At 46.1% G+C, this 14,262-nt stretch overlaps 1 protein-coding gene across 1 annotated transcript; it reads left to right on the top strand.

Moving 5' to 3' along the window:
- The first annotated feature begins 8,697 nt into the window (after nt 1–8,697).
- On the top strand, nt 8,698–14,036 carry si:dkey-87k14.1 (leucine-rich repeat transmembrane protein FLRT2). The gene is made up of 2 exons (XM_067454644.1): nt 8,698–8,982; nt 11,316–14,036. The coding sequence occupies exon 2, from the start codon at nt 11,749–11,751 to the stop codon at nt 13,735–13,737; it is 1,989 nt and encodes a 662-aa protein (XP_067310745.1). The 5' UTR covers nt 8,698–8,982; nt 11,316–11,748; the 3' UTR covers nt 13,738–14,036.
- The last annotated feature ends 226 nt before the right edge of the window (nt 14,037–14,262 follow it).

Here is a 14,262-nt window from a genome sequence, read left to right on the forward strand (position 1 = left end):
TTAAATTGATAAGAAATTGATCAGGCTTGCCGTAACCAGGCTGTTGCGATTCTTATCCATAAGCTATCAATTATGCTATCCTCTCATCATCTACAGGTTTCCTCTTATACTCGGCCATTGATTGGGTGAACACAACTGTAAGTAAAAAGCAGAAACCCAATAATCTTAGTACTGAATTTCACTGATGTTTGATGTGAGACAAAAAGCATCACAAGATTAAAGGACTGATCTTAAGATTCAAGAGAGCAGATTCAAGTCTGTGGCAGTAAGAACAAATCGGTATTGGTTTGATGGTCCATTAAAAGGGCGTGCGCATCCTTTCGCCTTTGCTCTGAGGGAAGAGGCGGTTCGTGTTTGAGCCACAGGAGGAAATGAGTTACTGATCTTTCATCGCTCACTGCAACGAGACCCTTCTCGACTCTCATAACCCATGCGCAGAAAACTTTCCTTTGCAAAAGTATTTTTAAAAAATCAACTTTCATGTAAAATATCTTTAGATTTATTTTTTCCTTCATCTTATTGCACCATTTAAATAAATCATGATAGCTGATGAAGCTGAACCCTTATTATGTGAGTGTTTCATCTCAGCATGCGGCCATGTTCTCCAACTCTTATGCACTTGAAGAGCACTTGATAACACTTGATAGCAATTCTCACTTCCATATCATAATAATATAGCATCATTGAACACTAGAATGAGCAGTGTAAAATGTCTGTATAGCTGCAACATAAAGATTTCCAGCCAAGCAACCAAGATACAAAAAATAGCCTGTTAAAACCAGACCATTCTCAGTACTAACAAATTATTTAGTAGGAAACAAATAATTTCCAAAGGGGCGTCACCAACGGATGAGGACGTATGCAGAGTGATGCAGAAACATCTGAGACAGCAATTCTCTGTTTGTGATATCGAGAAATGTGCAATGGCTTCTGACGACTTTTGCTGTTGTTGTAAAAGAAATATGAAAATAGTTGGTGTCCACCGCCACTCCGTCAACATTTTTGCAAAATTTGGAAACCCTAATAGCATCTCAGACCGACTAAAACATGTCGGATTGACAGTCGAACAGAAAACATCAAGCTCTGATCACATTTGCCCCCATTGTAAGTCATTTGTATTGCGATTACAATGCGATTTGCAATATTTTAAAAATAAAATAATATTGATGGGTCTTTGGAAAAATGTGTCTCACAAACTTAATTCAAATTCAGACATTTCAGATGTGTTTTCAGACTTATTACTTATTAACAGTTATTTATTTACAATTATTTACGATTTTTACATGACTATACCAGATCTAGTGTGAGGAAATAAGCGCAGAAAGACCAGATCCAGAGCTGCTATCACACAGTCCATCCTCCTCATCAAAGTAGCCGGTGTAACCAGCATCTGGTAGCCGAGTGCTGTTCTTTGCTAAAATCGCTTAAAACAGTGATAGCTGATTCGAACAAGTGATGTTCCACGAGCATCCATTTTGTAATGTAGAAAATCTGCTTCACCATCGCTGCGCTGTGGTCATCGTGTAAAGCCCGCCCCAACCTTTCTGATTGGTGCCGCGATTTCGACTGATTAGAAATGGGTTTGAATGAGCTCTTTGACAGACTACTTGCAGAGCACATCTAAATTTTCCAGAAGTTGTCTGGGTTTTCACAGGCTAACAAAAATGCTAAATTCTACTAAAAATATTTTTGGACCAATATTTTATATTAAACATATTTATATAATGTGATTGTTTATAAATGCAATCAGTGCTTGGAAGATTTCTTTACAATTGTAATCGGTTACTGATTACAAATTACATGACATAAAACATTTATTTAGCAATGTAATCTAGTTCCCTTTCGGGGAACTCGAGCTGCGTCGAAACGCTGTGAGAACGCCTCTGCGTTAATGCGTCGTGAAGCGCCTGTAGAACCATTCCATCGGAAAAAAGATCGATCGTCGGCGTGATGACGTCATCGACCGGAAGCTATAAAACGTCCGTGAAAACAAACAGGAACCAGCTTCTGTGCCTTCAGTAAGCGATCTGTGTGAACCTGTCTGTCTATTTGGTGTTTTTGTCTGTCTATTGAAAGAGTTTTTCCACCCTTTGTTAAATATTCCATATATTTTACAAAAAAGAGAAAATAAAATAGATAGAGAAATGGCGAGCGAAAGCAGTAACTTTAAGAGGTGTGTTCATCCCTGCCCACGCTACATCACGAGTGGGGATACACACTCTCTTTGTGTTGCCTGCTTGGGAGCGCAGCATGCCCAGGCAGCCCTCGAGGGGGCTGCTTGCGAGCACTGTGAGCGTATGCCACTGAGAACGCTGCGCTCCCGCCGGGCACTCTTCGAGGAGGGTGCCTCGGCTCGTGTTCCCCGCGGCTCTGGTCCCGCTGCTGCCGAGGCAGAGCGGAGGCTGCAGTCGTGGGGTTCACAATTGGATGTTGCGGAGGGGTTTGAGACGGGCGCTGCCTTATCTCTGCCCTCACCCGCTCCATCCAGCGGTTCTTCTCGGGGCTTGGAAGCACGCATTGCGGTTTCTTCCCCCCCGAGAGAGCCGCCGGTGCTCCAACTATCCAGCTCCGAGGAGGTGGACGTTGAGAGCATCGCGACTGAAGATTCGCCACTTCAGTCTCCTGCGAGTGATGAGCTCGTTGAGGTTCTAACGCGAGCCGTGGCCAGATTAAACATTGACTGGCCCGTAGAAAGATCTGAGGCAGGAAAGAGACGTTCTAGTAAATTAGACGAAAGATTCCTGCCCGCTCGCGCTTCAGAACCTCAGCGGCGGGGCCTGCCATTCTTCCATGATTTGCACACCGAGGTGGCAACATCATGGAGGAGACCGGCATCATACCGTGTGTTCAGCCCTCAGACTACGGTCTATAGTAACATCATGGGGCTGAAGCACTATGGCTATGGGGCGATGCCAAAGGTAGAAGAGACGCTTGCGAGCCATCTCTCGCCTTCCTCGGCATCGTCCCTAAAGGCCCCGACTTTGCCCACCAGACCATTGAAAACAACGTCGGCACTGGTGGGCAAAGCGTACTCGGCGGCAGGTCAGGCTGCTGCATGCCTTCACACCATGGCAATTATGCAGGCTTATCAGGCTGACCTGCTCAGGGATCTAGATGGACGCGATGAAGTGGGGGGTGACGTCATAAATGAGCTTAGAACAGCAGCTGATATAACTCTCCGGGCCACCAAAGAGACGGCCAGATGTGTTGGCCGCTCGATGGCAGCATTGGTGGCTACGGAGAGACATTTATGGCTCAACCCCACCGAAATCAAAGAGAGGGAGAAGAGCTTTCTGCTCGACGCGCCGCTGTCTCCTGGTGGCCTCTTCGGTGACGCAGTACACACTGTCACCGAGAGGTTCCAGGAGTCAAAGAAACAAGCTGCGGCGCTGAAGCAGTTTCTCCCTCTCCGAGTCCAGGTCCCTGGGGCTGCCGCTGACATCAGGCAGCCCAAGCCGAGTACGAGCTCAGCTCACAGGGCACAACAAAAGCAGAGCGTCGCCGCTCGGGCTCCCCCTCAGCGCGGGGACCAGGGGCGGCGCTCTCAGACGAAGCCTTCGAGGGGCAGGGCTGATCTGCGGACAGTCCTGATCGCCAAGAAGGCTTCGTCGAAGCGTTCCTGACGCCAGAAGCGTCAGGACGCTGAGGGTGGTTCCCCCCGTAGGGAAACGGTGCTTACCCCTGCCTACGGTACCCGTTTCCCTACGGCACCCTCGGGGGGCCGCGCTGCCAACCCTGCCGCAATGCCGGGGCGCAGTCGGTCTCCGCGGGCCACCCGAGGGTGGTCCGCACCCCCTTCGGGGGGTCCCCGAGCAGTCAAGTCAGTTGTTCCCTGCCGGTCCGCCGCTTCAGGGCACTGTGCTTGTTGCTCAAAATACACCAGAGGCCAGCCTCGAGAGGCTGGTTCCCTTAGTAGATTTTCTAGACGAATGGAAACGTCTATCAAATATATCTCAGTGGGTCCTGCAGATAGTAGAAAAGGGGTATGCCATTCAATTCAGAAGTCGGCCACCTCCTTTCTGCGGTGTCCTACCTACAGTGGTGGGCCCGGAGCAGGCTCTGGTAATGGCACAGGAAGTAGAGACACTCCTGCAAAAAGGGGCTATAGAGAGGGTTTCCCCTCCCAGCAGGGAGTCTGGCTTTTACAGCCGTTACTTCATCGTGCCGAAGAAGGATGGGGGCTTACGCCCGATATTAGATCTGCGGCTATTGAATCGCTCGGTGGCCAAGCTCAAATTCAAGATGCTTACACTCAGACAGATTGTAGCGCAGGTCAGATCGGAGGATTGGTTTGTCACCATAGACCTCAAAGATGCGTATTTTCATGTCTCCATCCGTCCACATCACAGGAAGTTCCTGAGGTTTGCCTTCGGGGGAGAGGCATACCAATATCGTGTACTTCCCTTCGGTCTAGCACTGTCACCCCGCACGTTCACCAAGTGTGTGGATGCAGCTCTGGCGCCGCTGCGTCTTCAGGGCATCCGCATACTGAACTACATCGACGACTGGCTGATTCTAGCGAATACAGAGCAGATGGCGGTTCAGCATCGAGATGCTGTTCTCGCCCATATGTCGAAGCTGGGGTTGAGGCTGAACGCCAAGAAGAGTGTGCTTTCTCCGGCTCAGAGAACCACTTTTCTAGGTGTGAACTGGGACTCGATAATTATGCGGGCGCAATTATCGCCAACACGCATAGCGTCGATCCTGGCAGCCGCCAAAGAACAGAAGCTAGGCCGAGCCGTCACTGTGAAACAGTTCCAGAAACTGTTAGGTCTCATGGCAGCAGCGTCCAACGTGATACCTCTTGGCCTACTGTACATGAGGCCACTGCAGTGGTGGCTCAAAACACAAGGGTTCTCCCCGAGGGGAAATCCGCTCCGCACGATCAAAGTCACGCGGCGATGCCTACGTGCTCTGGTCATGTGGAAAAACCCGGGGTTTTTATCTCAGGGTCCCGTGTTGGGGGCTCATGTTCGTCGCGTAACGCTAACGACAGACGCCTCCCTCACGGGCTGGGGGGCGACCATGAGTGGTCGCTCATCCCAGGGTCTATGGCAGGAACATCAGCGGCACTGGCACATAAATCGGCTGGAGATGCTCGCAGTGTTTCTTGCATTGAAACAGTTCCTGCCCGACCTCAGGGGCCACCACGTACTAGTCAGAACAGACAACACGTCCGTGGTGGCCTATATAAATCACCAGGGGGGTCTGAGGTCTCGTCCGTTGGACAAATTGGCACATCGGATCCTCCTGTGGGCCCAAGGGAAATTGCTGTCAATCAAGGCAGTATATATCCCGGGGGCCCTAAACCAGGAAGCAGACAACCTGTCGAGACAGGGGCCGAGGCCCGGGGAATGGAGACTCCACCCAGAGGTGGTGGAGCTCCTATGGAAGGTTTATGGGAAAGCAGAGATAGACCTGTTCGCTTCGGCAGAGAACTCTCACTGCCCGCGGTGGTTTTCTCTGACCCATCCGGCTCCGCTGGGGCTGGATGCCATGGTACAGGAGTGGCCGAGGCTGCCTCTGTACGCCTTCCCCCCGATTGTTCTGCTTCCAGGAGTTCTGGAGAGGGTACGCCGGGACGGGGCCCAGGTACTCCTAGTGGCCCCGAACTGGCCGACCCGAGTATGGTTTTCGGACCTGATATCTCTCCTGGAAGGCTCTCCGATGGAGATTCCGACCAGGAGGGATCTACTCTCTCAGGCGGGCGGGAGATTCCTGCACCCACGCCCGGAGATGTGGAAACTGTGGGCCTGGCCTCTGAGGGGGCTAGGCTCATAGAGGAGGGTCTCTCGGCCGAGGTCGTAGAGACCATCCTACACTCCAGAGCTCCGTCCACGAGGAAGCTGTACGCTTTGAAATGGAGACTTTTCTCAGCTTGGTGCAGAGAACGCCAGTGGGATCCAGTTAACTGCCCGGTTGGTACAGTGCTGGAGTTCCTGCAGGAAAGGTTCTCTGCAGGGTTGACCCCCTCCACACTTAAGGTGTACGTGGCGGCCTTGGGCGCTGTCCACGTCCCTTGCAGTGGAGTGTCTTTGGGAAGACACCCTCTAATTACACGCTTCCTTCGTGGCACATTAAGGTTGAGGCCAGTTATGCACTCGAGGGTCCCGGCATGGGACTTGGCCATTGTTTTGAGGGGCTTGTCCGGACCTCCGTTCGAACCTTTGGAGGAGGTTTCGGATAAGTTCCTCACCCTGAAAACTATCTTCCTTTTGGCCATTTCATCTCTTAAAAGGATAGGAGATATTCAGTCCCTGTCAGTAGGGCCCTCATGTCTAGAGTTCGCGCCTGGGATGGTGAAAGCATTTCTGCATCCCAGGCCGGGTTATGTCCCCAAGGTTCCTACGAGCCCACGGGGCCCCATCACTCTACAAGCCTTCTGTCCTCCTCCATTCTTGACGTCAGACCAGGAAAGATTAAATCTGCTGTGTCCGGTGAGGGCACTGGATACTTATGTCCACAGAGCTGCCCTGTGGAGAAAAACTGAACAATTGTTTGTTTGCTTCGGACCCCCTAAGAAGGGGGCTCCTGTATCCAAGCAGAGGATGAGCAAGTGGGTGGCCGAGGCCATTTCACTTGCTTATGAAGCTGCCGGGCAGCCATCTCCTTTGGCTGTCCGGGCACATTCTACCAGGGGTATGGCTGCTTCTAAAGCACTTTTGTCGGGGGCTTCCCTCCATGATATATGTAACGCGGCCGGATGGTCGTCTCCTTCTACCTTCGTCAGGTTCTACGAGCTAGACCTGGCATCTACAGTAGGGGCACAGGTTCTCTCGTAACCGTGTGCGCTTCGGTTTCACACATACGAGACACTTGGTCCTATGGCGATGTGGGTATAAGCGTTCTCACAGCGTTTCGACGCAGCTCGAGTTCCCCGAAAGGGAACGTCTCAGGTTACGTATGTAACCCTAGTTCCCTGAGGGAACGAGACGCTGCGTCGCTCTGCCATACTCCCGGCGTGTCCGTGATCACTTACTTCAGGCTTTATCAGAAGTTAGTTCCTGTTTGTTTTCACGGACGTTTTATAGCTTCCGGTCGATGACGTCATCACGCCGACGATCGATCTTTTTTCCGATGGAATGGTTCTACAGGCGCTTCACGACGCATTAACGCAGAGGCGTTCTCACAGCGTTTCGACGCAGCGTCTCGTTCCCTCAGGGAACTAGGGTTACATACGTAACCTGAGACGATTACTTATTTTAGGTAATGTATTCTGACTACTTTTTGATTACTTTTTAGATTACTTTTACCCTAACTCATTTATCACATTGATTTGAATAGAATAATAATGTACCATATTGATATACCATATTGATATAAAATACAAAGAGAACAAGATTTTTTTTCTTTTCAACATGAAGTATTAAAGCTGCAGTAGGGAGTTTTTAGAAAATGTTGACTATTCGCATGGGATTAGTATTATCTAGGGACCTATTATCTATATCTATATAGTTTTGATTGTTTTATAGTAATAAAAGTTATTTCATTCAGTTAGAGAACAGACGCTACAATTAAAAACTGAACTGAGCACAGAGCAGGAATCAGATTTCATTTATCACGAGTGAGAAGCTGACAATATACGGCTATTATATGTTATATACGTAACAATATATGTTTCAAAGCTAAATGTAAAATCGCCCATTTAAGCGAGCTTGTCATAGTAGGCCTACTGTTCTGCTGTTATGTTTTTCCATAAGAATAGTATTGATAATAATATTAAACAAACCATTCAATCAGTTTGCTCCCAAATTAGTACTTATTATAAAGTGAAAGTAATGCGTACGAATGCAGCCTCCATTCTTCGTGAAAGATAAAGATAGAAATGCACACAGGAACAAAAAAACCTCTGGTGATTTGTAATAATTGCAGAGAATGTCGGTGATCTTAATCCTGTGCGAACCCACCATGTATGTAATTTGTAAATTAAAAATGTCCCTGCAAATTACCTACCATATTTTGCTGAACACCGAGGTCCTGTATGGATAAATAAAGCCTACCCTGACAATCTAATTGCGCTGAACAGCTCTGGTTCGAGTACAGGCTAGTTGCTCCACAATGGAAGTCTACCGAACTCATGTGGGTGGGGCTAAGGTCGGCTGTTGTGATTGGTTGCAATGTACAATATATATATATATATATATATATATATATATATATATATATATATATAATTGCAAATCAGAGTAAACCATATGCATTGGAAATTGGAAGCACAGTAGAAGAGAGAGAGAGAGAGCGAGAGAGAGAGAGAGAGAGAGAGAGAGAGAGAGAGAGAGAGAGAGAGAGAGAGAGAGAGAGAGAGAGAGAGAGAGAGAGAGAGAGAGAGAGAGAGATTCAAATGAATTCATTACAGCAATTCCTCCCTTAGGTTCCGAAGGGAAATGCCACTCAGTGCATTTGAAAATAAACAATCAGATCTAACCAACTTAAAATTTAGAGAAATCAGACCTCAGTCAAACAGTGTAACATATTTGGTTGTGAGACACCAGTAAGAGGAGTGCGTGTATGTGTGTGTGTGATTGTGTGTGTGTAAGAGAGAGAGAGAGAGAGAGAGAGAGAGAGAGAGAGAGAGAGAGAGAGAGAGAGAGAGAGAGAGAGAGAGAGAGAGAGAGAGAGGAGAGAGAGAGAGAGAGAGAGAGAGAGAGAGAGAGAGAGAGAGAGAGAGAGAGAGCAGCGCGCCCCGGGCATTTGGGGGAAGGAAGCGCGGGCACTCGGGAGCGCATCAGCGGGATTGAAGCAGCGGCTTTCGGACGAATCATGATGCGCAGACACTTCAAATCCTTCCCAGGACCATCCGCTCGACAAAATGTCGCTTTTCAGACAATCCGGACTAATTAGGATCGTCGGGCTGACTGTTTTATGTGTCTGGAATTATTTTTAAGTCTAACTGGGAGATGTTTATTCTGAGAAGTCATACTGGAGAAGAGACTAGAAGACTTTAAAATGCTGTCCGGATGGGTCGAAGCCTCATCAGAGAAGGTGAGGACTAAAAACACGTTTAGACTGTAAAGACAAATTGGACTTGTTCGTGTTTCCACATCAGTGTACAAATCCAATTAATTGCGCTCTTGCGTGAAACTTCTTGTGTAACAGCAGTTATATTTGCAATTCCTTATGCAGTGTAAAAATCCTCTTCTACACAAAATACTGGAAAACGTGGTAGTCAGAAACTCACTGAATGTTTAGGCATTAAGGAATAGCATTTGGTGCCTTTATATTTTACAGCCTGTGTGTGTCATTTACTTTTTAATGCTAATTAGTATACACTGACTATTAAAATCTGCAATGTACCTTAAAATATACTGAGCACTATAATATTAGTAAAGGTTGAACCATAAAGCCAAGATGAATTCAAGTTAAACAAATTGGCCGCATGATTAATAAATATGCATGAACAGTAAACATATTCATATTATTCACAAATTGCATATGTTGTCTCCATTTTGGAGGTTATTAGTATGATATAATAAAATAATAATTATATATAGTACAATTTTTTTTATTGAGTGGCAAATGTTCTGTCAAACACGAAGAGAAAGAAGTAAATCAGATCATTTCACAAGCGTGTTTATAGCAGTGAAATGTAAAGCACTTCCATGTGTGCATAACCATATCACTGCTTACATATGTTGTATGCTCTCTATATTTGAGACTTTTTTTCTTAAAGAAATTTGATTTAAAAAAACAAAACAAAAAAAAACAAAAAACTGGGCACCATGGTATAATGATAGTTTAACTAGATCGATATAGCCAACTAAGCAATGGCTGGAGTGAACAAATGGCCTTCACTGTTAAATTAGGCCTTGGTTGGTTACGTATTTAACCTAATCTTATTATTACTGTATATAATAATAAATGAAAAAGCCTGCAAGATAATTTTTTCTCTGCTAAAATTTTACAACAATGTATAAAAAAGTATAAAATTATACAATATTTGTTAGAATAGAATAGAATAGAATAGAATAGAATAGAATAGAATAGAATAGAATTGTATGCACATACAGCAAGGCCAGTGGAAATTGCATTGTACAGAAGACTGTGTGTGTGGTCCTGTAAACCCTACGCTATGGGGACAAAATGTCCCCTCAAATACAGCAATATCGAAATCCTTGTGGGGACATTTTTGGCCCCCATGAGCAAAATCACTTATAAATCGTATTAAGTGATGTTTTTTTTTTAGGGGTTTTTAATCTAAAAATGCAGAAAGTTGATGGGCTGGTCTAGTGTTAGGGGATAGAATATACAGTTTGTTTACAGTATAAAAATCATTATGTGTGTGTGTGTGTGTGTGTGTGTGTGTGTGTGTGTGTGTGTGTGTGTGTGTGTGTGTGTGTGTGTGTGTGTGTGTGTGTGTGTGTGTGTGTGTGTGTGTGTGTGAAATCACGTGCAAATAGAAATGTAAGAAAATAGAATATACAATATAGTACAAAAGCAATACAGGAAAACACATACTATACACAATTTAGTACACAAACTGCACAGATTATAGATAGGAAGGTGAGGACATGTGAGGCCTCAATAAAAAAAAAACAAAGATGATATTCAACAAGGGTACAACTAAATGAATTTTTGAAATTTGCTATCATGAGCAAGGCTGTGTTTATTTTCTGTTCAAACGCATGCACTTCACGCCGTTTTAATTGAGCAGTCCTCACTGTCCCCAGGTTCAGAATCATTATTGCTGAGAGGAACTCTGTGCCAGAGCATTGGAGAACAGACCTGTCCATCATCGTGGCATTTGACAGATTAAACACCTCAGTGCCCTTTACAAGTCTGAGAACGCAGAGATGCTGATGTCGCCAGTCACTACACTCTCCTCAAGGAGAGCAAGTGTCCTGCTTTATTGTTTGCTGCTATTTATATATTTTTTCTAATTATATCTCTTTTTTCTTAATATGCACTAATGTAAACAGTTCAAATTCTTAATTCTGATTGGATGAGCCACACTAACATATTCAATATTATTAATAATGGGGCAGGTTACCATGTTGCTTGGCAACTGTAAACAGCCTAATTAAGGTACAGAATTATATTAGGTACTCTGGAAAAATAGTTTACTCTGAGAAATATTATAATGACACAAAACTCTTTATTTAACAATAAATATTGAAACAGTGTCTTCAATTATAGTGATGTTGCAATAATCCCACTCAAATCTGTGTAACAATGATTTTACCACAAGTAATGAGATTAGGTATGGTAAAAAAAACAAAAAAACAAAAAGCATTCCTGTTGAAATAGTCTTGCATGCAGATACCAGAGTTCTGACGTTGGAAAACATCTCATTTAATCATTTGTTTCTGTTAAAATAGGTAAGCGTCTCAAAATGCTCCTTGTGAGGAAGGTCGTGCCTTACGGGAATCGTCCAGCTGCGACGAGAGAGGAGGTCATCTCCGATGAGCCCTCTATACTCGCTGCTCTGGCCCACACACTTTGAAACCGTCCCTCCCTAAACTCAGAGTGACAATGTGATGAGCTCTGCTATCATTTCCAGCTCGAGCATGGACGGAGGGATGAGAGGGAGTCGCACGAGTTAATGAGACTATTGCTCTTGTGTTGGGGAGCTTAGGACAGGCAATTACAGGAGGATTACCCAGCGACTTCAACATCGCATACTCTCTACCGAGGCAAGCTTCAAGATCCGCTAAGAACTCCAGTGTGGTGGATTTTATTTTTTTCTTATTTTTCACCCTTTTTAATTACGTGCACTGTTGTTGTCAAAAAAAGTTGGCAAAGTCTTACAAAATGGAGGTACAGATCCGAATGTGGAATAAAGACCTGCCGACTTTGATCAGCCCATGGATACCGATACTTCTGGGTCTTCACATGCATTTCTCCTGGGCCACAACCTGTCCAGAGGAGTGCCGGTGTGACAGGACCTTTGTTTACTGCAACGAGAGGAGTCTAATGTCAGTGCCTCTGGGGCTAGGAGAGGGTTATAAGACCCTCTACCTCCACAACAATCAAATCAACAATGCTGGATTTCCCCTGGAAATGCACAACGTTGCCTCTGTGGAGACGGTGTATCTCTATGGCAACCAGCTTGACGAATTCCCTGTCAATCTTCCCAAAAATGTGCGGGTGCTCCACCTGCAGGAGAATAACATTCAGACTGTGTCCCGGGCCGCCCTCGCGCAGCTGCTACGCCTTGAGGAGCTCTATCTGGATGACAACTCCATCTCCACCGTGGGTGTGGAGGAGGGGGCCTTCAGGGAGGCAATCAGTCTCAAGACCCTTTTCCTTACCAAGAACCACCTGAGCAGCATCCCCATCGGGCTCCCAGAGGAGCTAAGAGAGCTGCGGTTGGACGAGAACCGCATTGCACTTATAACCGAGGATGCATTTGAGAATGTGACGGGCCTCGAACTCCTCCTCCTGGATGGGAACCTGCTCACGGACGAGGGCATCGCCCCCGGGGCTCTCCAGACCCTCGTAAATCTCAAAACGCTGTCGATGGCACGCAACTCCCTCACGGTTCCTCCTCCTAATCTGCCTGCCGAGTTTCTAGTCAAGCTCAACTTGCAGGATAATCAGATGAATGAGATTCCTTTGACAGCCTTTCATGGCCTTCATCGCTTGGAGAGACTGGATATTTCAAACAACCAGCTGCAGTCTCTCACACAGGGGGTCTTTGACGGCCTCCACGGTCTGAGACAGCTCACTGTTCGAAACAACCTTTGGCTCTGTGACTGCAACATTAAATGGGTCATACTGTGGTTAAAATCCCTGCCAGCTACCCTCAATGTCCGTGGCTTCATGTGCCAGAAACCAGAGAGGGTACGTGGCATGGTAATCAGAGAGCTAACCCTGGAGCTCATCCAGTGTCCTAACAGCACCGCCACAGTCCCACAGCCCACACTGCTCTCTTCCTCCACCGCTGAGTCAGCCACTCAAACGGCCTTCACACCCGCACGCTCCCAGCCTACACCCACCCCTTCGCCTCTCACACTTCTCCCGCCGACTGCAGGCGAAGACAGGGAACAGAGGACGGATGACCCGGTCGGCCCGAGGCAGGAGTCGCTGCGCGTTTCCTTCGCGGTGCTAAACGGTTCATGCATTCAGGTAAGCTGGGTATCGACATTCGCCGTCACAGCCTATAAGGTGACCTGGGTCAAGCTGGGTCACAGTTTAATAACAGGCCCCATGCAGGAGTCACTTGTGGAGGGCGAACGTGAGGGAATCGCACTGGCAAACCTAGAGCCCAAGTCCACCTATCGTATTTGCGTAGATCCGCTGGATGCGTTCAACAATTACCTCCCAGGAGACGATACAATTTGCTCGGAGGTTATGACAAAGTCAGCTTCCTTTCACTCCGGTGATAACACCACTGGGCCCAAGCAGGCGACCCAGCAGGACCCCAGCTCGCCTTTCTTACTGGCTGGCCTGATCGGCGGGGCGGTGCTTGTTGTTCTGGTGGTCCTGTTGAGCATATTCTGCTGGCACATGCACAAGAAGGGAAGGTCAGACTCATCAAAATGGAAATACAGTCGGGGCAGAAGAAAAGATGACTACTGCGAAGCGGGGACTAAAAAGGATAACTCTATTCTGGAAATGACTGAGACTAGCTTTCAGATAGTTTCTTTGAATAACGAGCAGCTGCTCAAGGGGGACTTTCGCATTCAACCGATTTACACCCCTAATGGGGGTGTTGGATACAGTGACTCTCAAAGGAGAAACAACAGCACAGCGTACAGCAAAAACAGTGTTCCAGAATCTGATACATGCCATAAATGATGATTTTAAAAAGATAGCGTCCTTTGTATTTAGATCTGTCTCTTAAATGCACTGTATTTCAAAAGACAGGCTGTAAAATATGTAATTTATATTCTGAACAATATCGCCTTCTTTTTTATCGCTTAGTAAAACTAAAATGATTTATGAATATTTACTTCTATGTTCTGTTTTTACAATACAAGCTCATAAAAACATAATAAGTTGATCTTAGCAATAGGCAATCTTCAAGCACAAATGGATGTCAAGTGCCCTTTTTTATTGTTTACTTATAAGTTATTAGTAGGAAATGAAGGAATGGAAAGAGAGTGTGTTGTGTCTTTAAAGGTTTAAAGGAGTGAGAATGAGCAAGCAGTTCTCACTTGCACCACAAGGTGGTGTCTGTTTTCACCAACACTATTATTTTGAGATCTCAAACTATACTCTTTGATCAAGCATCTCACATTTACGTAACATCTCAATTCACAAGAACTGAATACTGTCAGTTCCTGCTACAAAGAAACCTTGATAAACCTTTGTTGATACAGG

This window comes from Pseudorasbora parva, chromosome 10 (genome assembly GCF_024679245.1).
Source record: "Pseudorasbora parva isolate DD20220531a chromosome 10, ASM2467924v1, whole genome shotgun sequence".
Classification (NCBI taxonomy): Eukaryota; Metazoa; Chordata; class Actinopteri; order Cypriniformes; family Gobionidae; genus Pseudorasbora; species Pseudorasbora parva.

Excerpts from the sequence above, each read along its gene's own strand:
- si:dkey-87k14.1 (XM_067454644.1), top strand. The coding sequence starts at position 11,749 with ATGGAGGTACAGATCCGAATGTGGAATAAAGACCTGCCGACTTTGATC.